General features: G+C 36.6%; 1 protein-coding gene across 4 annotated transcripts in view; it reads right to left on the reverse strand.

Moving 5' to 3' along the window:
- Rbp6 (RNA-binding protein 6) overlaps positions 1–27,229 on the reverse strand; it is a 513,430-nt gene that overhangs the window by 251,412 nt on the left and 234,789 nt on the right. For 2 of the 4 annotated variants that reach the window (XM_066299643.1, XM_066299642.1), the window contains exons 4-5: positions 15,979–16,032; positions 15,518–15,602 (exon numbers count right to left, since the gene is read on the reverse strand). In XM_066299643.1, coding sequence (XP_066155740.1) covers positions 15,518–15,602; positions 15,979–16,032 — 139 coding nt within the window. The remainder of the gene's footprint in view (positions 1–15,517; positions 15,603–15,978; positions 16,033–27,229) is intronic. The other 2 variants (XM_066299645.1, XM_066299644.1) reach the window with 1 other exon arrangement.

Raw genomic sequence — 27,229 nt, forward strand, 5'->3', positions numbered from 1 at the left:
AATTGAAAAAAATCCATAGAGAAAAAATTTGAAACATTCTTATGAGTTTCAGGGGTGCTCGAGAAAAGATTTATTTTCGCAACTTTGCCTCAATTTGACTGAATTTGTATGTAATATGGTCACCAAGATCCTCATAGTCGAGCTCCAGAAACGAACACTTTGTATCTTTATACATGGACTTCGAATTCGTTAAATCCACTAATCGTAATACTGAGCAGTTTAACACCTGCCGTGTGGCATAACAAAGCAAACCGAAAAGCGACGCGAATTTTTCAATTTTTGTTTTAAAGTTGCTCCCAAATCAACAAATTATCTCACTAAGGACACTGCAGTACTACTACAAAAGTAATTTTTTCACGACATTAAAACGTCTTGAGAGACCTCTATTGCCTCATCGGAGCAAAGCTATTCGGAGCATAGCACTGCCGGTGTTATGGGAACTATGAAAACCTGAACAGACGAAGGACACGAGTTTTTAAATGGCCCGCGATCCAATCTGTTCTCATAGCACGACATTCTCTTTTAAATCTAAATAATCGTGCCTGTGAGTGCCACGAATGTGGATGTTCATAACCAATAATATATCAAAATCAGGTTCACCTCGAGCAGATCGATACGTAACAGGCCCGAAGGATCTTGGCCGAAATGCCACGACTCGCTGCAAGTTGATACAGCATGTTACTTTGCCGCCAGCAAATAAATTATCAAATCGATGTCGGAAGCAATTGCGACAATTCTGATTTATTTAAGTGGAACTGTGCGAGTTGGTCGTAGATTGTGCCCGGTTCACGGAAATTGGAACTTCATGATTCACTCTTTTTCAGCTTTCTCGCAATACTCGTCGACATCGACTTATCGACGTTTGAGGCGTCGCGTCAGAGACCGTAACGGTATTAAATTACTAGTAGCCCACTAATTACGTAAACCGCCAGAATGGAATAGTCTAACCGCGAGAATCGCTTTGTACATCGGCACTCGTGTAGTCGACACAACGTAGCCCTAACAATGAATCTTCAGTGAAGTCTGCAAATGATGGCCTTAACTGGCCCCATACTCGTATATTAACCGAGTCTCTTTCACCCCCATCGGCGGATCGATAACAAGAGGGCCATATCTTGTTTTGTGTTTGTCAACTTAGGCTCAGTTTATCAACGTCCCGTTATTATATAATTCCTGCCTCTAGAAAATCAATTCCGCTTTCCATTGTACGCTCCGCTTTAAATTTCCATAAATTGGCTAATTATTAGACAGCAGACGAGTGGAAATCGTTTACAGTGTGCTGACTTAAGCGATAACTCATGTACGTGGAACGATATTGATTGGGCTGACGAAGTGTTGACAGCAACTTTAAGTCCTTTATCTAGTTCGACATGAGCTGGGTACGGACATGCAAATAGTTTGCTGAGTACTCCAAATATTTGAGGTTAAGTTATCCAATTATTGCCTACCGATATGAGGAGCCGTTTAATTAAAATGGGCAATATGCTTTTGGTGGATGTGGCTGGTTTTGAGGCAGTAATAATTTAAACTGGATTTTATAGGTCCTCCCCCTGTTCCTATATTCATAGGTAATGGCGTGTGAAGAGGCAGTTTTCAAATAAATTAAAATCGCTAGATATCATGGAGTTTGTTCCTGTTGAATAAAGACGTTTTTCTCTGGTGGCATCACTTCTTAGAAAGTCCTAAAATAGAGGGCGCGACGGGGGAATCAATGTGTAGTACTCGACCGTTTATAACGGAAGGGTTGTTGTGCTTCAACGGGCATTTCATCCCTTGGCTCATAGCATTGTATTATTATCTTTCAATTACGTCCATGGGGCCGTCGTGGACGTTACAATATCTAATATTCGTTTATGATTGTTTTGTTGGGTGGGGTAAGTCTGTGGCTGCAGTTCGGTGTCATTTTCACAGCAGATTCGATGTCAATCGGAACGATTCTGTTCTCACGCCTGACACAGCCTTGCGTTGGGTTAACCATCTTTGAACGGGAGGTTCGACAATGGAAAAAAGCCTCCCGACCGCAACATGCTCTGAGTCCTTCAGAAAACATTGAAAGCGTGAGGCAAGCGACAGAGAGCAGCCCACTTCGCCCTGCTCGGAAACATGCCAGATGCAATTTTCGGTTCATGATTATAAAGTGCTATGTTTTCGACCATGCTGCTATCATAAAAAACAAATGATATATCAAAAACTAATGATTCAATCATTATTTCAAAAACGCTCGGTTCCTATGACCCATCCTGTACTAATAAATTTCTTACTCCGTGATGAAAGCGTTTTTTAGCAAATTCGCCACATAGGGAAAGTTAGGAATAAGCGGTGTGAAACTCGAAATTTTTACCTTCGTGTCCTGGTCTTGTAAACTGACCGGCACGAATTTGAGTTTGTGGCACTAACTTGCAAACGATTGTGCAATATGGAGAACGCAACAAAATTAAAACAAATTTGCCAAATCGAAGTGTTTTAATAAAGAAAATTTCTAAATTTAAGCTTGGTTTTCAGCGCGCAGAATAACAGAGGCCCGTAAAACCTCACCCTCTTCGGATCTGTACTACTGACAAATAACTGTTACCTCTGGCAAGCACTCCCAAAGCAGTGGCAACGAGAATTAGCCCGTTTACGATCCAGGAATCGCTTAAGCTCTTTTCCAGTGGAATAAAAAACCATAGGCACGTAGAGATGAACCACGAGCACGTAAAAAATAAAGTACTTTCACGCAGAAATAAACTAGGGGCATGTCAAAATAAGCTGGGGGCACGTTAAAAAATACACTATGATCACTTAGAAACTAACTACCAGCACGTGAAAAATAAGCTAGGGGCACTAGAGAATAAGGGATTGGGAACGTCGCTGGTGTTTGTTCATCAGCTTCCATTTATTAGTCATGTTGAACCTGTCAGCAATAGTTCATATAATGGTAGGAAGGGTAAATTTCAGTGGGCAACGTTGCTAAGTGCTTTATTCCATTACAGCAATAGTTGGACAATTGTTGTTCACTCAAACTAATAGCCGAGGGCGCAGTTATACTCATCCCAGATAACAAGAGAATCAGAGCACTATTTCTGGACAATCCTATGATACAAGAAAATTGCTCTAAGGTAGAGTCCCATGGAATATTCCCATAAAAAGTATTCGAGGAAGCGCAAATGAATCTATCGAGGGTATAGACTAACGGAAGCTGTGGTCTGGAAACCTCCTGCATCGAGTGTAATGAGGTCACCTCCTTGTTTACTATTATTGGGATTTGCAAATCATTTCCGTTTTCTAGGATAGAGGTTTTTGCAGACTGAGGGAGTTTCCTCTTGTGGTGGTCCCTCAATTTCGCTAATATTCAAATTGAACTTCCTAATACATTCCAAAGAGGGCCTTGGTCTTCATAATGGTTTTAACTTTTCAAGCACAGATTCATATTTCTAATTCCAACTACGGAGATAAACCCTGACGTCATGTTTTTTAGAGAAAACCCTTTTTGTTGACTTATTGCGCCGATCCAACTTTTCTTACGTTCCGTCCTCTTTTTTAAATTTTGCTTATATGAGAAATTTACGATTGAAAGAAGTTCTAAATAGAATAATGTTTTCAAATTAATGCAGTTCAATCATCAGCCGATTAGTACCATGTGGCTCCAAATTGCAAATTCTCTTAACTCTTAACATTATTTTTTAAATTCGAAAGCAACATTAAATTGAACAAAAAATAGTGTCTTTTGGCATTTTTTTATTTTTTTTTTATGTTGTTCATGTCACTGATAGCACAAAATGGCCGATTTTAAAAAATTGAAACGTGGGTCAAGTGACACCTCAAATTAAAATTTTTTCAAAAATACTTTCAATGGTGTATTGCGATTCAAAATCTATCGGTTAGTTTTTGAGAAAAACAGCTACAAATTTGGTAAAAAATTACGATGGCAAAAACAAACTCAGTTAAATAGTACGCAAACAATGAAAAAACTTGTTTATTGATGGGAAATTGATTTGTTTTTGATTTTGTATTTAGTCTTCGGTTAAAAAAAATCATAAAAAGATAAATATAAACAAGTAACCAAAGACAAATTTATAGTTGTTTTTCCAAAAAATTAATTGATAGATTTTGAATAGCAACACACCATTTAATGTAGTTTTGAAAGACCTTTAATTTGAAGTTTCACTTGACCCAGTTTCAGTTTTTTAAAATCAGCCGTTTTGTGCTACCGGTTATATAAGCAATATTTACAAACAATAAACAAACGTCAGAAGATAGTATTTTTTTCCTATTTAGTGCTGATTTTGAATTTGAAAAAAAGACTGAACTCTTAAAAAGTTCAAAGGCTGGAAAAGGGGACATTTTAGAGCCGCACAGTATAATGAAGTATAATAAAGAGGCACACTTGGACCCGTACCAAGGAAAACGTATTTCCCTAGGGGTCACACTTACGTTGGATCTATTCAAAAATAGGTAGATGTAATTCGGGTTTTGATCCCAAAATTGGTGTGACTAAAATTTAACGTTCGAACACATAGGAGAACACGGCCAACTTTAAGTAACAGGGCCGTAAAGGCAAAAGCAAAATTATTAGTTTTATATTTAAGTTATGCAATTCATGTTCCGCATCGCGTTACTGACAAGTTACCCGAGTTACAGGGTTCTTAACTCTCGTCTCACACTGTGTCCAATGGTTTAATTTCAGGAAGTCATGAAGCCACCTGGGACCAGAATCTCAAGTTTAGAGAGTAGAACTCTCCCGGAGAATGACATCGAAATTACGTGTATTTGCTTATATCCATAATTTAACCATCTGGTTTGCCTATGTTGATTGACACTTTGACATCAGTCCCAGGAAACCAGCCCTCGACCAGCAACTCTATAATACAAGAACAATAAGGCGAAAATAGGAGTTATCGTTTGATTTCAAAGTTCTTCACTTTAATTTATTCTCTTAAATTTTTCATAAGAGCAGAAACCTGCTACATGACGGTAATATCAATAGAAACATCAATTTCCAATTTGTTGGAAACGTTCAGGGCGAATGCAAAATCAATGTGTGTGATATGTGGCACTTTGTGAGGGGGAAAAGGAGCTGTTGCTGAACTATATTTTAGCAGAACAAGCAGCTTTAAAAAAACTGTCCCAATAAAATAAAAATTTAAAAAAACAAAATAAAATAGTTAAATTCAAAGTCTGGATATTTCATGTCGCTGTTGTGAACACAATGAAGCAGCAACACATTGATAATGATATAATTTGATGAGAGCTAGCGTTTAGCCTTTGTGTCTTTACGGCTTCGCTGTACTAAATGAGATGATGCAGTCTGTTCTATTGGGTTCTGATTTGCTCATGCTAATAACAAGCGTCAACAAGCTTCTTGAGATAGATTATAGCCTGAACTCTCGGGGATGAACCTTCATGTCTATGCCTGAGTCTGTACATGCCCGTAGTTTATTTTATTCATACTTATAGTTTATGGTGTACGTGTCCGTAGTTGACTTTTATCTAGTACCCATAGTTAAGTACATCTGATTATGATCTTATATCAGTATCCAGTGCACTTATGTTACCGGTAGTTTATTTTTATGCCCATAACTCCGCTTCGTCTTGTATCCGTAACATGGTTTTACTTCATCTCGTGCTCATAGTTTGTTTTTTAACTGGCCATTGATTCTTGTTCGTGAGTCTATGGCTTTTTCATTACGTGCTCGTCCATTCTTCTCTTACTTTGTTCATTGAAGAAAAGGATCAGGGCAGAATTGTGGACGTTGGTTACGGTAACTTACGTTTTCTATTGGTATAATTGGTGCTGCAAAAGTTTCGTGTTTGACAATGAAAAAGGGACTATTTGGTAAAATTTAGGGCAATTTATATATGCAAAATTTATTTTAAAAATTTTACACTAGACGCGTGCAAAACTCGAAAGTAGTAATGTGAAAATTATTGTACGAAAAGTGAGTCGTTTAATATATCTTTTAAATCAAAACTAAATGAGACCACAATGATAGAAAGACATAAAGAAAATTTTAAATATATTTTCCGGGATAAGTCTGTAATCAGTTAGTACAATGAAATTTCAGGTTTCTTTACTCATTCTTTGTGGGCAAACCATAGAGCCAATTTACCTTCGTACGGTATTTTTGTCTGCTGTCACCCCTTTTCATTTCGCATATACTCCTTTCCTCCCCCGCAAAAGGGTCCCTTCTCTTTATGACGGACTTGCGTTAGGTCTTCAACATCGTGCGATAAGGATTCTACCCGGTTAAAAATATATTGAAGAGTTTTTCAAAAGAACACGTAAAACACAGAATCAAAATAAAACTGCCAGTGGTGAACGAAGTTCACACGAATGCAACATTAGTTTTACCAACGGAACACGGTGAACAGTTTCCTTATAAAACGCAGGTGGATGTGGCATCTGTTCCGTGTAGTGTCGTTGAACGGGTAGACTGGACTGCAACGGGGCACTAAAATATCTTCTTGATTATTTTTGTGGGGGATACTAAATCACTCATGGTTTTTTGCTTCCATTATAAAACAAAAGATTTAAGGTGGTATTGCAGGATGTGAGCATACGTAAGTCTCTGCACGTCCACTAAATCATAAAGTTTCTAGGGAGAAAAAAGAAGTAAAAGCAAAAAAAGCAATTAAGATCAGCCGCCACGGCTGTCAGTCACTCAGTTTAACGTCGGAAAACTTAAAAACGGAGAAAATGGAAAAGCGTTCCACTTCATGATTTTCCTGCTTCATTAACGGGTGGAAGCCGCAGTCAGACGGGGAAATTTCCCCAGTTTGAAACGAAATATTTTGAAGGAGCCGCCTGCCGGAAGACAGTCTTAAAGTGTGTTTCATTCCGTGAAACGTAAGCGTCGATAATTATTATTGCTGGCTGCAACTTTTCGAATATTGATTGCAGTTTTGAGCACGAACACTTGGAATTTAAATTAAATTTCTCTTTTTTGCCATTGAGGGAACACGAGAGAGCTAGATAAAATACAGTCAGTCGGTTAGTAGAATAAATGTAATTTAACTTATCTGCGTTTTCCACGCGGATGCACACTTAAATTAAAATAGTAATAAAATTTAATGTGGGGCCCATAGAAACTGAAAAGAAGTGCCACCGACTTTTCAGACGGACGGGATGCTGAATGAAGACATCGCAACCTCAAGATTTCTTCTGAAAACTTTCGACCAGTCAAAAGCTACATTTTATAAAGTTAACAATTATTCATTCCAGTTCGCAGTCGAAAGAAATTCTTATATTAATTTAAAACTTGTGTAATTAGAAGTTTGGGGAAAAGTCATCATAAGAAACTTAAATAATGTTCTTCTTTGTAAGCGCAGTTAATTTTCGTGTCAGGCAAAAATATTCCACTTAAATAAATGCTCTTCGCCACCACCTATTTCTCAAGGAAAAATGTTATGAAAAGAAGTTTATAGTGTCAACAAAGCATATAAACGACTTCCTAAAATGGAAAAATATAAACGAGCATTTGATCTTTCACCTAAGAGCAGTAATACCTCATCTTCGAATAGGGTTTGAACAAGAGTTAACTTTAACATTGATTTTCCTCGATTTTATACTCTAAATTGTGTTCTAAATTATGTATTCTCCGGAAATAGTTGTGCTTGAAACTTCTTGAGCAAACCCCAAACTTTAATTCTCTTCGACAGCTGAGGCGACATTGTCGAAAATTGAGCGTAAGAGATAATTATTCCGAAACAGTTTACCTATTTAGGCACATTTTGAAACGTGCAACGCTCGCAAGTTTTATAAAGATTTTATTTCAATCATAATTTCAGAATTTTAAAATGACAAATAATGATTGAAAATTGAACTGTATGTGACGAGCATTATAAAAGGTCGGAAAAAGTCGACTTATCGTACATATGACTTGCGGTGAAACGAACCTACACTTACTTTGTTATAACTCTCACATTGAGTATGCCACATGGCAGATATTCCGGAAATGGCTACTTCAACCAACCAATTCGTCAGGAAAATTGTGAAACTGAAATATGAAGACCACATCAATATTTCGAGATATTTTTGGAAGTTTGCTGATTGGTCTGCCATAGCTGAAGAAGTGATTGTTAGTAAATTCGTTTTCCTGCAGGACATCAATCTTGCAGAGTTCTCTTTGTACCCACTATAACCTGTTACACGTTCTAAAATTTCTGTCAACTAAGTCCCATGGTCAGTAATACCATTAAAGAGGTGAACTCATTATAGTAATTTTAATAAAATATGTTTTATACATGTATTTATAAATTAAGTTGTTTATCTCTTGACACTTCAACAGGGAATCTGGATAAGTATCAATCCGAGGGCAGAGGCGAAATTGACGGAGCCCTATTTTCTTACTGTTGCAGGATCGCATTTTGACAGATGAACCACTAATCCATGGCATCGAAGTTAGGAGAAAGCTACCTTTCCTTACTTCCAAGGTCTTATATCGAATGATTCGAAATCACGAATGGTCAGGCCCGTCTAGTCAAAAAGTGGCGCACACTTCAGTACCATTTAAAAAAAGTGTTTTCCTTTCTTTATAGTAAATGGGACACTAATCCATGGCGGCGGTACCGGAGGCAGGGACGTGATCACAACATTTTACTTCTTATTCTTGTACACCGACCGTTCTGGCGCATAATGCATCTCTAGCGACAAAATGACACCATAAGGGTAGTAATACATAGCAGCCCTTTGGAAAAAAAATGGAATTAATTTTTGGTTGAATGCCAACAATTGATTGCTGTATCTAGTCCTTCTAGATCGTTAAATGTCGACAATTGTTTGTCCTGTCCCGTCCTTTCAACGTCATTGTGTACCATACTGAATATCCATTAAACTGACTGACGTAAATTGAAAAACGTGAAGATTAAAACAAAGTTACGTTTTCACTATATTTTTCAAGTATTCAAACATTTGCACAATGTACACTCGAAATTATTATTTACGGAACGTGACCAGCTAAAAGCCAAAAGGCTGTAACAAATGTTCAATATGCGAAAAAAAATATATTCAATGATTTTTTATTGGCCTTATTCAATTGTAAGAATTTTGTTACAAATATTTACCTACTTCAGTTTATTCAATATCGACAGTCTTTCTCTACAACTAACCTAATCTGCTACTTTCGCCTCGTAACTGTGTACGGTAAAACTATTTTATCTAGCAAATGTGTCAAGTAATACTTTACCGCACGCTGATTGCATTTAACGGTTTGCCTTTCTTCGGATTATTTCAATTTCAAAATTCCGATTGAATTTCAAACTGAATAAAAACATGTCAACCCGTAATCACGTTATCAATTCAAAATCGAACAAGGGGTTATAATTAAACGTTGCTTTGCCTTTGGTTAACAAGTGCGGAAAGTGATATTTTGGGGCATGCCGATTGCACGCAGTTCAACAAACGACGGGAAGCGACGTTCGGTCAGCCATTGAGTGCGGTAATAGTAACTTACTTAACGAGTGCGAACAGTGATATTTTAACGTAAATTGATTTCAATTGAGCTAAAGATGCGAAGCGGAATTCAGCCAGCAGTCACACGCAACTTTAGAACAATATCTTCACTTCGACGTTTACTTTTTTGAAATTTATATGTTTAATTAAACAACGCCATTAGGTACAGTCTTTACGTGCACACGTGCGTTAACGAATTTTACCACGCACATGTTAACGGCCACACCTTGACATTGTCGACAAAAACATCTGGCACCAATACAGGCCATTTTGCTTTGTGTGCATTTCTTTTTCTTCCAGCTTACGGTAAAGTGGCTTTATAAATGCAATAAGACCTTGGGAGCCTCTCACCATTTCCCTATTCGACCGATTTCAACGCCTAGCCTAAGCGTTCTGTATGTCCCCGAGGTCTCTCGAGGTCCCTCCGAGTTTTGCCAGGAATAATAGATATTTGCGACTTGTGTCTCGTCTTAACCGAACAAAGTGCCCCCCTCACCGAAATAACCCTATAACCAGCCGTGCTTACAGTTGCCAACAAGTATCGGCTTCCGATTGCTGATTGATGAAAGGGATGTTTTCTAATATGTATGAAGTCACTAACCGGAAGCTTGAACTCCATTTTAACCAAATTCTAGCAAAAACAGCTCTAAAGCTTTCAGAAAAATTCAATCTCATCCAGCATACTGCCATCCTATATTAAATCTGAACACTAAATTTTCCAAATACCCTCGAAAGTGGAAATAACAAAATGTGGAAAATTTATCGGAGAAGATTATCGAATAATATTCACTTTTGTTTTGGTTAATCAAACTATGGAAAGCAAAATGTTAATATACCCTCATACATTTTCAGCTCGTTTAACGCTTTAATATAAATCCCCTAGATCTACATACTGAGTAATGGGGGCATGAGTTTACATGTATCAATATCATGATTGTGACATTAAAAAAGTTTAATACTCTCCGTATGTCTGCATCCGTTTTTCCTGCAGAAAACGTATATAAAAAGCTCTCAATATCTAAGAGGACGAAGAACATATACAGCCTGCATTCGTTATAGATAATTAATTTATTATTCTCTGTTGTTTTACGTTATAGTTGTTAAATATTATTTATTTTATGTATCAGTCAATTATTTGAAATTACAAGTTCATGTTATTGATGTATTTATAAGACACAGCAGTAAAAATAAGCTTGTTTGTGTAAAATCATATAGGAACTAATCCATTTACTGGATATTCTACTTTAAATAAATTAATGTTTTTAGTTACGTTTATAGAACTACAGAAGGATTTCGAAAAGTAGCTCACCTACGACATGGGGCATTACGTTAAATACCTCCTGTATGAGAAATTGCTAGGAAACAGATTTGTTCATGATTGACTAAACAGTAAAATTTTGATAATTGGTGGGAAGAAACTTCAATCTTCCAGATCCTGTAGAACTTCAACTGAATCTCCAAATAGTGAGATACGAAGGATACGAATTTTCAAAAGGCATCTGCTTCAACATATCAAAGGAGTAGAAGTTTCTCAAAAAAAGCCACATTATTTTTTATTTCTTCGCCATAATACAAAACAGACATAAGCATGACTAACGTAACCAAGGATTTGGAGAAGGCATGTTTTCAATTCTAAATTTTCGCCTATAATGGATACATTAAATGCACTGATTACTTCTGCAGTGGGTTTTGATCATATGATGGAAGCGATTAAAATGATTAAGAATCCCTCCTCGACGTGTATGAATCCGAGTGGAAAGGAAATGTAAAATGGCCAGAATCGATAATTGAAATAATATCCTGTTCAAGCGAGGCGGCGGATTTAATTCAATTTGAGATATTTTTCGCTCAGCTTCGGCTTCAATAGATCCAAATATATTTTAATAAATCTAATTTAGAAGGAGCTTAGAAAATTTCATAGAGGCATATTTGTTAAATTAGCTGTGGGCCTCATTACCTGTAGAGTGTTCTCAATTACTAAGGGATTTTTGGTATGAAAATAAGTAACTTCACCTCCACTACGGCGGATTGTTATTAAGTTGAACACACTCCCTAATGAGCCCCGAAAGAAATTCAAATCTCCTTAGAAGGAAAATTAGCAAAATCATCCGAAATGCCTCAACAAAAATATCTTCGAAAATAAATAAGAAACGGGATTCATAATAAATATCATCCCCGGTGGGTCCTTTGGCCATTAGCTAAATAAACTTTTTTCTTCGTGAACCGCATCAGAGCTCGTATTCTTGGAAGTTGAATAATTCGATTCAGACGGATTTCATTTCATGCCGACATAATTGGATAAAATAATAATTGCGATTTCGTTCGTGCTTTTCTGCTTGTTCCTGTTTTGTGCAGGAATTCGGCGAGAGTTGGCAGCCGCAGCCTCGAAATAAGGGATTTCCTTTTATATTGTGGAATAATTGCGTTAAAATAATGGAAAGTTTGTTGCGCGAAAGTGAACAATGAGACGTTACCTAGTTTATCTTTGGGATTAGATTATCGTTGCATATGCGGAAGTTCCTCGGGGATAAGTTCGGAGGAACTTTAGAAAAGCGCTAAACGTGAATACAATTTCGCCAGAATACCGGAAACTTTTACTACCTCTGAATAAGGACAAGGCAATTTTTAAATTTTGTAATTCTACCTCCATCCTCAGGGTTGATCCAAAAGATCTATCAAAATTCTGCCAAGTTGAGTAGTCCCAATGTGCAAGCTTTTGTTAATACGATGATTCGATTTTTTTTATCATAGATTTCCCTTTGGTTCATGTTAATAATTGTACATTATACACAAATTTGCGAAGCGGCTCATTACTTTACACGTATAATTCATTCAAACGACTACCGTCTCACCAGCTCGCTAAGTAAATATTGAGTCATATACGGGTCATTATTCACCTATTTGAGAAACAAAGCGAGAAAATAAGTAATTCAACGTATCCAACATTCGTCTTGGCTTTAGTAGGAGAAAAATATCCTCATATTTCTCAATGAGAACTTATTTTCTAAAGCACCAAGTTAGTGTTTCACTTTTCATGCACATTTATAAATCTCAATAATATTTTAATTCTCTCATAAATCCGTCAAAGTGACACATTGATGGGTTTTTCAATTTAATGCGAGCTGAAAGCAGAAAGAGGAAAAAGTTCGTCCTCATCTTTATTCCGATTACAGTAAAAGTGAAAATGCAAATAAATCTTCCAGTGGCATGTGAAATGCCCCTAAATCGCCAACGGAGAATGGCCATTTAACCAGCGCCTGTGTGTGTCGTGTCATCTAAATTGCCTCACAATTTTTAATTGCTTTTTCAGATTAGGAATTTTAAGAAGAGCACACTACAATTATTTAACAGTAGAATGGTCTTTAATTTTATAAAACACTGTTTGAAAAATTTTTATGGAATTTGCTCATTCAACCACGTTGGGTGAACATCCTCCAATTCGCTTACAAAGCAGGTCTTTCATGTGGTCTTTCGTAGGCAATTCGAAGAGTTTTAATAAATTGTTGAAAACACATTGAAGGCCGAGGCGAAAGGGCTCTAAAAACAAACGATGGCATTTTAAATAGAGACCCCGTTTTTTGTCATTAAAACTTTTTTCATTTCGCAATGTTTTTGAAGTTGGAGATTTTTGAATACACATTCGACATCGCGCTGAAAAAGAAATTGATTGAACAGAAGTCTACTTTCCGTTGAAAAATCAAAGACGAATGTGAGGTCTACTTGTTACTTGTTGTTGCATGTTATAGATGAATGTTTCAGTGACAATTTTTCTTTTTCTTCAAAAATATTCAACGACTTGAAGGGTCGCACGCCAGTGGTAGAACTAAAAATGATTTTATTAACTTTGTTCCCCGGCATATGAAAGTTTCTAACTTAAAAATTAACCTGCGAAAGTTAGGAAATTTGAGACTAAATCTGTTTAGAGATCTCTCCTCTACCTCCAAATTATAACTGGTGTGACCGCATTCACAACTTTCAACCTTACCAATGATGCGACCATTACGAAATGCGATTCTATAAAGTATGAAGTTATATGAAACTGCTCTATTCCTCAAAACTTAACTTTCTTAAACATGCCAGACTGCTTAGTAGGAGCTCATTTTAAAAAGCTAATCTATTCATGATCTTCTTAACATTTCCCCCAAATAGTTGGAACGAAACAAGAATGGGACAGAAAGTTTCCTCGAAATCCTCTAAATTCTCGTCTGAAATATTTCACTAAGCAATCGGAGAAATTTATATGCATAAAACACGCGGGCGGCTGTCCATAAGGGCTTTTAAAAGGGCCAAAAGCGAGCAAAGTTACCCTAAAGGTCAGTGACATAATGACCAATTTCATACAGGAGCCAGGTCGGTCGTTGACGTGCTGAGCAATATTGGATAAAATCACGAATGCGAACGATTCCACGTCTTCATTGCGGGTATATATCATTTCCGAAGAGGGATTTTCGTGCTTCGGATTGGTTTACCCCGTATTATGTCATATAACTACGGGCTTAGTGGCTCCACGTTCTTATTTTGATGGGGATTACTTTATAGATTCGCGATGCAATTGATGTGCACTGCGGATGACGATCTTGTGATTTGGCAGATTTCGCAAACTCCCAACCCTCATCGCTGTATAAAGAAGAGCGTCGTAAAAACTTCTCCGCACTTTTCTATAAAATATCTTTAAAGTAAGGACCTCGCCGGAATCCAAAGTAATCTAATGTTATTTATACGGCATGTTTCCATCGTATTTACAGCCAAAGAGGCATTTTCTCTTGAGTGATTTGCGATGGAAGGGGAGAAGACCCATAAATTTCTGCTGCGAACAAGCCAACGTCAGGGAAAGAAAAGCGTTTTGCGTATGCCTGGGATTTATAGTCTTTCACATGTTTTTGTTTGGAATTCAACAATGCCAAGTAATATATATTATGACGTTTGCGGTAATTAGGATTAGGATACGTAGTGCGGGGTTTTTGTGACATCCAACAACAAGAAATCTTAAAAAGCTCTTCCAGCAAGCGTGGGCTACACTTTTGATAAACACAATTCGGACTGGATTCTCTTATCTTTTGGAGGGGAAATTATTCCCGTCTCATTTACCATTGTCTGCGCTCCTCGCTTCACTAACGAGAGCTTCCTTTGTACCACGTCAAGTCCACTAATTATTGCTACTGCTCGTATAAGATGCAATAATATAACTTTGCTCTTTGCTCTTTAAAAGAATTAAGAACAACTTAATGTCGCCAACATTGTATAAAAGGCAATTTAAAAAGTATCCAAAGAGTATCCATACAAAAGAAACAAGGCACGGAAACGAAAGCCAAATGAGCTTGTTTCTCGTTATTTATGCAAAGAGGCACAAAAGACGAAAAAAATCGAGGATGCCACAGGTACGCACAGTCCAAAACAAATTAAAAAGATGTAAAAATTTTATGCGCATTCGTAATTTGCGCCCGAAAAGTTCGGAGAAAAAGTCTCGGGGGCTCAAGACAAAAACGGATTGAAGGAAAGAGGTAAATAAGATTGTAAATTTTTAAGGTCCAATTTCTTTGTTGTATAAGAAAGTTTTATTGTCGGTTTTAAAGTTTTTGGAATCTCATTTTGATACAATTTGTATTCAGAGTGTTTCTCCAGTTGTCAGCTTTTTAAAATTCAACGCGAATTTTAAATGAGCCACACAACTTTTTTAATAAAGTGCTCGACATTAGATCTTGTTACGAAGGCTAAATTAAGTCAGCCTTAGAGAAGACTATTATAATGATTATTTCAAAAAATAATGAATATTATTTCCAAACAACTATTATTATTTGATTTGAATGGAATATCTTGATATGAATAATTGAAGCCACTGGAATATGTAATTCCTAAAATTCCTAAAGTGGGTTCGATAAACTGACAACAAAATATCATTGGAATCTAAATAAAGCCTGAAATATGAAGTCTTATTATTGCGGTTTTTTCGAAAGATGAGATGCCAACACCCCACGCCAAAATTTATCTACCTAAGTATATAAAATCAATGAATAAAAGTCTTGAACGATATTTCTGACGGCGAAAAGATTCTTAATTATTATTATCCTAAGAACTCATTTGACTCACCTTTTTTCCATCTAATTCGTGTGTTCCTTGGGCTAATACTTTATCTACACTGGAGGGATCGGTGAATGTGATAAATCCAAATCCCCTAGAATAAACAGAAACTTTGCCATTTTAAAATGTTATACGTCACTAAGTAGTGTAGTAACTCTGTCTAAGCTGAATAATTATTCACATGTCCCCATTGATGCCTATGTTAAATACTACATTCATTGATCTTCGAAGAAGCACTATTGTGACCGCTATAAGCATTAATGGGTCATCAACATTAAGGATTTTATCATTGCTAATGAGGTTAGATCTACTATTATAGGAAACGGAGAGGAACGGCTAAGGTTGTTACACACCAAATAATTCTTCTAAATATCAAACTGCTTGCACATCAACAATGTAAAATTGGAAAACTTTCACGCAAGCTGTTGGATATTTGCGAAAAGTGGGACTCTGGTTAGCCATGAACATACCTGGGGGTGCATACGACGGGGCCGCTGTCCTGCACGCCCGTAGCGAAGCAAACACTGAAAGAGATCAACTCACTTGACAACCCCCTCTTGGGAATTAGTAATTGTCACATGTGCGGAACTACTATGGATCTAATTCTTCTACTACATGTCGAGCATAGAGCACGATGAGCAATAGTGCTTTATGCTTGGGAGCATCTACTAAGCGAGGTTTGTATACTATATTACAGCAGCGGTTGGAAGGATTTAAAAAACACATTTCTGATGTCTTCTCGTATAGTGCCTGATGTCATTCTTTAAGTTTAGAGCACTGGGTTGAAGACGACAGAGGTGTTAGGAGGGAGAAGAAGAGAATGGTAACTTATGGACCTTAGCAGTATAGTAGTGTTTGCGAGTATTGCTCTAGAGATTACAAGATTGTGATGCAGACTCTGAGTCACAGTAAAGAATATGAATCATTAAAAAAAATTAGTATTATAATATTCTATATGTTTTCAAAATGAACTTTATTATATTTAAGAAAAATAAAAGTTCTTGATCTTTCTATTATTCAGCTGTCAAAATCCCCCCTTTAACTGCTGGTTGATTTGAAGAATAAATCTGTAGACGTAAATCCACACTATGGAATGTTTTGCCTGTTCAGACGGTCAAAAGTCCATTTGAAAAACTTGAGATGCAGGCACAATTACATCTATACGACTTTTTTTAAATGTTGTTGCAGACCTCTTTTTACATGCGTGTGAACCTTCAGTTTCTTGCCGCAGAAGTTCGAATTAGAACTTAGTATGGTAGCCTGTACGTTAAACATGTCTGTTTTCAATATTTGCTAAACTCATATTTTACAATCATGAATACCACTGATTTTTTCTTTCAAAGGTGCATATTCATAGTTAGAAAGAATGGAATTATCTGCATGTGGTACGTTTTAATGCTACACGGGGTGTCAAAAGTTTCAATTTCTTTTATATTTTGCTCTCGGTTCCTAGGCTTTTTGAGACTTCTAATGAACCAACGACTTTTTCATCTATACTGAATAAATAATTGTTAAATAAGGATACTGACAGAATGGTGGTCAATAATGATGCGATACACGCCTTAAATATCACGTACCGCCCATATTATCACAAAGAGCTTGAAAACGGAGGTATATACAAGAAGGAAAACGCCCGACCTAAATAAGTTTCTAAATTGAACAGGCAATTCAAAGTTTCCAAGAAAAACCTCCAGTGGCGCGCAATAAAGAGTTGAGTTGAATTCATACACCCTGTGTCGCAGCAAGGAAGCGTTTACTGACCCACTTTCTTATGAACTTTCCTTCGTAAAATGACCTGAAAGATCACAGCCTGAAATATACACATATCGAGAACCAAAGGTCCCGCATAATATCGTTAAAAATTGAAAGAAATATTTTTCATGAAAATCCTGGAACACGTTAAATATTGTTTTTAATTGCGAACTTTTTGACGTGCCAGACACGTATATACCAATGGAGTAAATAAACGTACTTTTTCATTTCGTTCTTATGAAACCCCATGTATATTATTATGAAGTTTTTGAGTTTTTTAGAAATTCTCAAGATATTTCATATAACACGTAATAATAATAATACAATCAGGGGCAACGAGAGTGGCTTGTTAGGTCGCCTGAGCTCATCCATATGAACTTTTTTTTTGGACTTATTTGAAACGTAGGTAGTAAATTTAAGTAAGTCCAACATTATAAAAGAGCTTAAAAAATAAAATTTGTCAAAAAGCTCAACAAATGCCTCCTCAAATTGAAGAAAATTTCCTGAAGTATCTGAATTTCGGTTTGCCCATTTTCAGGAAGTCGACGAGGCACAGGTCGAACATTTAATATATTAAATTCTACTACTGTGTATTATTTTTTTTTAATGGTTCTATTGTTATTTCTATTTTTTGTTTGTTTTTTAAACTGTTGAAATTAGCCATGGATATGTTACATGAAATATATTCGGAATTTCTCAAAGTTATAATATATTTGGAAATTCATAAGAAAAAAATGAAAAAGTATATTATCTACTACATGGGTAACCCCGAATACAAGTGAGTTATGTCTGAAAACGTATAATTAAAAACAATTTTTCACGTGTTCCATGATTTTAATGAAACATAGTTCTTTCAGCGTTTGATGAATTCAGGCGGGACTTTTGATCTTCTATGTATACATAACGGAGTAAAATGCCTTGTGTGGCTTAACCGAAGCGTTGATTGGCGGTAGTTCGTGCTCTCAAAACTCATCTAAAATTTTAAACACAATATTAAATATCGTTGACAAATTAATTTTTAAACAGAAATATTGTTTAGATGTGCACAAAGTGGCCCCAAATCGTGCACAAACCGTAGCGAAAATTGCAATCCAGTTGAGCCAAGAATTTAAATTACTTACTTTCGAGTTAGTAGGAAAACGTTAATAGAATTAATAACTTTCCAGGCAACATTGCAGCCGCTGCTGCTGTTTGGAATCTCCGATAATCCCTCCTTAATCTATAAATAATAAAGTTACACAACTTGCACAAGAACTACTATTTGGCTCCATCGATTTTCCACACTTAAGTCAACTTTCCAATTTCTTCGAATCCCCGTTTATCACTCGTTCTCGAAACTTCCATTCGGCCAAGAGTCACGTGCTATTTTGAATAAGCGAACGAGACTCTTTCGGATTTCCTTTTGTAAAATAGAGTTTCAATTTCGCATTCAATTTTACTATTTAGTTAAACCTTTGGCGTATTGTTTGCGTCCACTGCAGCGGCCTCCGATTATTTCCAATAATGGAGTGCTTAATACTGGCAGTACTTGTCATGTGCAGATTTCTAGTATTGCGATATTAGCCTGGTTCGCCGGGTCCCTAGTGAGGCCCTTTGGCAGTTTTGTTATGTATATTGTTTTGTGTTATTTTGCTGTTTGCTTTAGAATTATTATTTATTTATAAACGCAAATTAAAAGCACCGACATGTATCATAAAGGTCCGTATCGATTTCCTATAAAGACGACGCCTGTTCGACTCTTATGTTTCATATGTGATAATGACAACTTTATCGTAATTACGCACATCTGTTTCCCCCCCTCGTTTTTTGTAGGTGTATTCTTCATCTGATAACATTAATTAATTGTTTTTCCAATAATTACGTAAAAAATCTGTTCTCAAAAAGTTACTTAGTTGCCGTTTCGCGTTAGATCTAACTTTGGACTGAATCGAAACAAAAACAATTCTCACTGAAAATACCAAAATATCTCAAACTCTAACTGCAGATCTTTCCTATGACTATTTGAACTCATCTCCATCACTCATGGCTAAATCCTGCCGCCTAGACATCAAGATTTGGCCAAGTAGCAGCAAAAAGGACACAGCAGATGGCGCTGGTAGGAAAATTTCCTGCAAGCCCAATGTACTGGCTGTTGAAATTGTCGATTTCTGCCTGAGTGTAATTCATTGAAGACGAACGACACTGAACATTGAAGAGACAACATTGAAGAGGAAATCTAATAGGATCGAAACCGATGTTGGAGGGCACGAGTTGACTAACCGTAGAAGGACAAAGTCCTTCTGAGAATGTGGAATTTTTCCTACGACTGTTCATCTTTATTATTTTTAAGTTTTATAATAGGAATCTTGAAAATTGGAATTGAACCTACGCAGTGAAAATGGCAAATAGAGATAAGGTCTCAATTGTATCGTAGGTTGAAAAATAGAGTTCAGTTCTGTCTTGGTTAAATACAACTCGAAACCTGCTTCCGATCTAGTCTATAAGTTTTTAAATTAAGTTTGTATTGTTAATTGTTGTTTCCTGTTTGGTCAATAAAAGTTAGCTGTTTCCTTGCGCGGACTTTCCATACACACAACTATCCTCCCTTAAACCACTAAATTGGTACTCCAACGTGATCTGAAAGAAGTGAACCTATACGCCAAATCCGCATGTGCGAAAAGTTCAATCAACATCAAAATGGAAAATGAAAGGAAAACTCTGCGTACCCCTGACTTCAACTCAACAGGACCAACACTGTGGTTGCAAGTTATGAAATTAAATTTCGAGAACTTTTTTTTATGATAAAGGGGAACATTAACAACCTCAAGCAGGTGTTAAAATGTCAGAGGCACGTCTTGGACAAATTCATCTATCATCACTTCGTCATGTCACAATGAATGCTGGTAATTAGCAAATGGCACAATCAACGCCCTACGTTTACGGTTTACCGCTTAGGGCGAGGTTTTTTAATGAAGTAAGAAGCGTCGTATGACTTACAAAGAGATACATCGGCTCTCACTTTCAATGAAATAGTAGTGAATTATGACGAACAGGAAAAGGCCAGGAAATGTCCTGGACAAATTTCGATTTATCTTTTCTGATTTAGTATTCATTTTCACATGTTTCACGTAAACTCGTGCCTTTCTTGTTGCAGTAGCAAATAAATTTTTTGTCGTCAGTTGAAATTCTCCCCAGGTTTTTTAGGGCAAACTGCGTCAATCTTAGCTAAGCCACACTTACACGGCTTAAATTGACAGTGTTGCATCTACAAGTGTCGATTTAAGCCACGTTTAGTATGAAACTCGGCTTGTGGACTTACGGTGAATATGAGGGCTAATTTGCTTTGATTTGCAAGTACGGTTCACTAATTCTTTGAGACATGATTGCCCTTTGATGTCTTCACTGTCCATTACAGACATTAACTCGGCAACGCTGCTTCCGCGCACTTTTTGCGTATAGGTATATTCAATTCTAGAAAATCCGTTATAATTTATTCATTGTTAGTGGTCATTCTATTTCCTTGATTAATCAAATAGAGGCTTCCAACTCACATTTAGCAACTTTTAGGCGATATTTTTGGGCTTTTTGGGAAACGGCTGTTTGAAGATCACGGTTCACTTTATGATTGGTCAGTTGTCGTTGGTCATATTTTGCATTTTCCAGCAAACTGCATACAATTTGTCTTATCTTTTATATCCTTCCGTCAAGAGTTCCTTTTTGAGTTCAGTAAATTCAGGCTCAAAATGTTGTATGCGACGCCACGTTGCCATTGTTCTCGTTGATAATACGAATCTCGGTAAAATACAAAATCTCTCGAGAGACATAAAACATCTTCCACTTCAACGTATAATATACTATTTTATTGTAATTCCAATTGAACAAAGGATCGTCTTACATATGCCGATAATCGCAGGGACAAAAAACAACTCAGAAATCTGTTAAGTTTGACAATGGGACCTACTGAAACAATTCGTAGGCAAATATAAATTGTCTGATATTGATTGAGATGCAGAGTATGTATGCAGCCTTTGCGATTTAAATTATTGCACTCTAAGGAAAGAAGTCGATTATCGTTTATCGTTGGCGAAATAGGTTTTCCTTTTCGTCCGCAGTGGCGACTAGTAACTTGGAAGCCATAAAATAGTCAATCTGAACTATTTTGCTTTTCTTGCTCATATTTTAGTGCAGAACTATACGAAGGCAGATAACTCATAAAATCCCTTCAGGATATTGGACCTAATGGTCCGTTCAGACATTTGCATTGCGAACATGTAGTAGAATAAATTGGCCGAGGTTTCAACACCGAGCGATTCTTATGTGCCCTATTTCTTATCCTGATTTAATAGAGCCAAAATGTGTTTGGGAAATAATTAAAACATAGTTTTACAGGAATCCCCATATAAAATAATATATAACGTGTCACTCGTAAGGGAGGCTCTCTTTATAAAACACGTCAGACGAGTACTAAAAGAAAATTAATAGCCTTATCCTAGATATAAATTTCCTCCTAAAATACATAATTCATGGTTATAAAGATAACTGAAAATTTGTATAACATTGGAATCCAACGTTAATATATGGACGATAAATTTTGCCCGCGTCACCTTCTTCTACTTCGCATATCCTTATGAGATTCACGCTCAGGTGGGCACGTATCCTTGCGAGAAGCAACCTCCTACCCAACTGACTGGGAAGGATTGTCTTTTGCCTCTTTTCATACCTCTATTTTTACTTGTTTTACGGTTCCGAGGATTTTATTTGAAGAAAATGCAATTGATCCCTAAGGAAGTAGATCTGTCCACCGCTTTATATGGGAACTTTCGTATAAAATATTGCCTAACTCAACTCGACGAAGTCAGCGCAATTTAATGCGAATATAATATATTATGCATCACAGCGATAAGATACATGATTATACTAAATTTACTACTAGCGTGGTTTATGTTTAAACAACCGTTCAATTGAGATCTTACTATATACCGGGCGACTCTAACTTTCTGCCCTCCCTCTTTTGTTAACTTTTTAACAAATTATTCTTTTGCGAAAATTCTAAAGCTGCATAAAATAGAACGAAAAATACTATCTCCTGACGTTTGTTCACCTTTTTAACTGTTGCTTACGTCACCGGTAGCGCAAAATGGCCCATTTTCTTAAATTGAACGATAGCTCAAGCGACTACCCAAAATTAAAGGTCTTTCAGAACTGGGTTCAATGGTTCATTGCGATTCAAAATCTATCGATTCGTTTTTGAGAAAAATAGATATAAATTTGGAAAAAAAATGTAAAACACTCAAATAGTATGTATGTAGGGTCGGTTTGTCAGATCGCCGCAATTTTTTGTATACAGGGTGTTTCCTAACTACGTGTAAAAAATTTAAAGGCGTAATTCTCGACTGATTTTGAGTCAAAAATGTCTAATATACATGTCTGCAAATGCCTTGTTTCCAAGATACAGGGTGTTGACTGAAAGACGTTGAAAAAGGTTTTAAAGGTTTCTAAAGGTTTGGTGGTATTTACTAACTTGTTTATTGTTAGTTTTTTTTGCTGCTTCCACTACTATAAACAAGATAGTCAGTGTTATTTTGGTGTTTTACTCTCTAAAGTGAAAGAATTTAGTTCAGGTTAGTTCTAGTTATACCTTAGTTTTGAAAATTTTTCAAATGCCTAATTACACCAATCAAGAAATGGATCATCAATATGGTTTTTGTTTACGGCCTTGCTGATGGTGAGTGTTTAGCAGCGAGGCGCATTGACATGGAAAGGTTTCCAAACCACCAAGCTCCCAACCACCAAACTTTTAAAAACCTCTTTCAACGTCTTTGTGATACAGGATCTCTTATGCAGTAATGGTGGTCGTTTTCAGCAATTCTTATAATTAATCATTAAAGCATTCCCCCAAAAAATTGTCTTTTCTAAAATTCAAACACCCAAATTGAGTCATTTTAGAAATAAAATCTCTTTTTCTTGTCACATTTCAACACCCTGTATCTTCGAAACAAGGCATTTGCAGACATATGTTTATTAGACATTTTTGACTCAAAATCAGTCGAGGATTACGCGTTTAAATTTTTTACACGTAGTTAGGAAACACCCTGTATATAAATTAATAACTATATTGCCGCCTGATCAAATCGAGCTGGAAATAGGAGGAAGTAAATTATAAAGTAGCTCTAATTTGGGCTAGGTTAGGGGAATAAAGAGTGAGGTACCCTGATGGTACGTCCATGTGTATGGTCACTGAGTTCATGTGGGTCGCAGCATTACTGGATTTCTCCCAGTAATTATCCTTGGTTGAGAGCCGCATGAAGTAAAGGAAAGTCGAGCCTCTCTTTGTTAGAACCAGGAAAGAGGATCGAATGACAGTCGACAACGGTTCTGACAAAGGATGGTTTATGATGTTCAGATGTGACTTGCCACACGGCGGATTGGAAATAGATCTCTGGTCAGGGTGCGCCGCTGGTTTATTCTCCCAGAAAGTGGCATTTAAGGTATTGGAGAAACGGGGAACTCTCTCTCTTTTTTGATCCGAGGTGACGAGGTGACGAGTTGGCGAGGTGTCGGGAGTGTCGTCAAGGAACGCGAGTATCCTCTTAGTTAAGTTATTAAGTAAGCCCCTAATTGTAACAACTCAGAAATAAAACCGCAGACAAATAGAGAAGAAAAAGCCTACATGTATATAATGAAAAAACTCGTTTGTTGGTAGAAAATTGGTTTGTTTTCGATTTTGTGCTCACAAAAAGTTTTTGGTTTCATTTACTTCTGCTTTTATTCTTTTTTTTATCAAAGACTATTGTATACGTTATTCCAGTTTATTCAAAATTATGTGTCGCCATGAGATGCACAAGTTTTGTTCCCGTGTGAATAATGGACTGTGACGATGACGAGGATTGACAAATGAGTATGACTACAAATTTTCCAATATCAAACTGATTGGCTAAATTTCGAGCCAAAGAGTACAGAATACTTATGAAAATAATGCTTTAATTTCATTTTACTTTTTAACAGCACAGATTTCAAACGGGGTGCTCTTTTAGTGGCGAGGGCGGCAGATACACGCAGCTCTTTAAGTTTTTTTTTTTTAATTAAATAAGTAGAATCCTCGAATTCACTTAAAATCAATGTAAACACAATTTCTTAAAGAAATAACGATATATTTTTCCACAAACTACTTTACTACATTCAGATGAGAGCTAGCTCTTTCCTATGGATCGCATATTTCTCTGGAGAAGTCAGCGCTAACGATTTGATCCGCTTGAGTAGTTTATTGTGTCTTTGAGTATTAATAATTCCAAAACGGCACAATTGGTGTCAAATGAAAAAAAAAAAGCATTGAGTGTGAAAGAGGGCACTGACTTTAGGGTATGTTTTATATCCACAGGTATCTCCCCAGTTTTCCATATTTTGATGCATCCAAATAAGGTCCGGGAAGTAAGATTACATATGGAACACTAGAGACCAATACCAACCGTTTGCTGCCTTCGAGTTCAACTCGACACTCCGGGCATATTTTATCACACGAAATATCTCGTCAAAAAGATGATACAACTCGCTAGCATGGGACAAAGCAAACACACAAGTACCTCCATAACTATCTGCGTGCTCTGAGTGTGCAAGTGATAAAATATATTTCCAACATTTTTCCTTCGACTTGAAGTTAACGTAATTTCTAGCCATTTTATACGGGGTGTGTCATGAATATGGGCCTTTATCCATATCCAGACAACTATGACTAGGAAAAAATTTAAATTTCACATATCATACTAAAGTGGAGGTGATTTATCGTTTAAAAATATTTTCATAACAACACCACTTCCGCTTACGCCGGAAATTAAGGTCAAAATTTATACGTAACACTCGGTATATTATATCAAATTTCTTTTCTACAGACCGTTACGAACATTCTTCTTGCATAATGTTCTATACCTGAATTTTGGGGTTGTCGAAATGTTCAGAATTTTCCAAAAATAAATGACAGTTCCAGCTGTTAATGTATTCTCTACTAATTCATAAATTTCGGTTCCAATTATTTCGTTATCAACAATAAGCTTGTTTATTCTGTAAGGCCTTTTTTGACAGATCTATTAGTTTTAAACTGATCTATTATACGTTTCAGAACTTCTGGTGATGGCTTCGTTTTTCTGAATATCGAATACCAGATAGATGACATGTTCTAGTATATACTTTATTACATTCGCCAAAATAATAAACATATTGCGACAATTTACGATAGTATAATTTACGAGCGCGGCCATAAATAAAATAGAGTACTAAATATTGAAAAGTTTTTTTTAAATAAAACGAAAACGGTTAAGTTTAAATATGGACGGTTGCATTGAAAGTAGTACTCATTTTTGATATTATAATGAATTCGTTGAAAAAATGGGGGGTTCCAGTTTAAAAAATGAGAGTTTTTTACGATTTTTGCATTACGCCCTTGGGATATCTTTTCGCACACCCTTTATGAAAAAGCATGATTTAACGCACTGATCCAAGAACATTAAAGCATTTTCTAGAACAGTGCAAAATTTCATAGAAAAGTATTCAGCCAGTGGCGAATTAGGAGAGAATACTTTAATGGCCGCAACTGCCAAATTTTTTGGAATATTCTAAATATCTCGAAAACCGTAAAATTTAGGTATACCAGGTCTGTAAATATGAAACCGGAATTTGCCTCCAAATATCCCTAGTGGTCAATATAGGTACTACTTTATCGTGTTATTAGGGTACTACATCTCTTATTTACATCTGAGAATGATTTTCAAATCGTAACAATACAGGTTCAATACTGCAGTACAGTTTGCAATAGCTTTGAGTATGTCGAATTTTGTGCCTATATTGAACAGCATTGATGTTCTGTTACCACTTGGAAAAAACGGCTGCAGATTCACATCGCATGCTTGTTGAAGCTTACGGTGAACATGCCCTTGGAAAATCACAGTGCTATGAGCGGTTTAAAAAATTCAAAAGAGGCAATTTTGACGTCAATAACGAAGAGCGTGGAAAACCAACGAAAAAGTTTGAAGACGGCGAGTTGCGAGCTTTGTTAGATGAGGACGATGCTCAAACGCATCAACAATTAGCGAACCAATTAAATGTGACACGAGAAGCCATTTCCGTTCGTTTGAAAGCTACGGGAAAAATTCAGAAGACAGGAAAATGGGTTCCACATGACCTCAATGAAAGACAGGAAGAAAATCGAAAAACCACTTGCCAATTGTTGCTCACCAGGTATAACAGAAAGTCATTTCTTCATCGAATTGTAACTGGTGACGAAAAATGGATCTATTTTGAGAATCCCAAACGTAAAAAATCATGGGTAACTCCAGGCGAACCATCAGCATCGTCAGCAAGACCAAATCGATATGGACGGAAAACAATGCTGTGTGTTTGGTGGGATCAAAAAGGCGTAATTTATTATGAGCTGCTAAAACCTGGAGAAACAGTTAATACTGAACGTTACCGACAACAAATGATGGACTTGCATCGAGCTTTGCGTGAAAGACGACCAGAATACCAAGAACGGCAACACAAGGTGATATTGCTTCGTGATAATGCACCATCACACACTGCAAAACTGGTGAAGGAAACGATTGGGACGTTTCATTGGGAAGTACTATCGCGTGCGGCTTATTAACCCGACTTAGCACCATCCGATTATTACTTATTTGCAACAATGGGGACGCTCTTGCAGAACAGCACTTCACCTCTTACGAAACAGTTCAAAAATGGCTCGATGAGTGGTTTGCCTCAAATGAACAACAGTTCTTTTGGAGTGGCATCCACAAATTGCCAGAGAGATGGGAAATATTTCGAATGAAATATTTTTCATAATTATTGAGCAGCTGTTATACTTTTTATTAAAAGATTCCGGTTTCATATTTACAGACCTGTTAGATGTAGAATAGTCACAATGTTCTGCAGTGTCGAAATTCGATATAATATACGGGTTATTCCATTTAAAACAAGCGAGTTGACATTCATTTCTGGTAT

This window comes from Euwallacea fornicatus, chromosome 34 (assembly GCF_040115645.1).
Source record: "Euwallacea fornicatus isolate EFF26 chromosome 34, ASM4011564v1, whole genome shotgun sequence".
Lineage (NCBI taxonomy): Eukaryota > Metazoa > Arthropoda > Insecta > Coleoptera > Curculionidae > Euwallacea > Euwallacea fornicatus.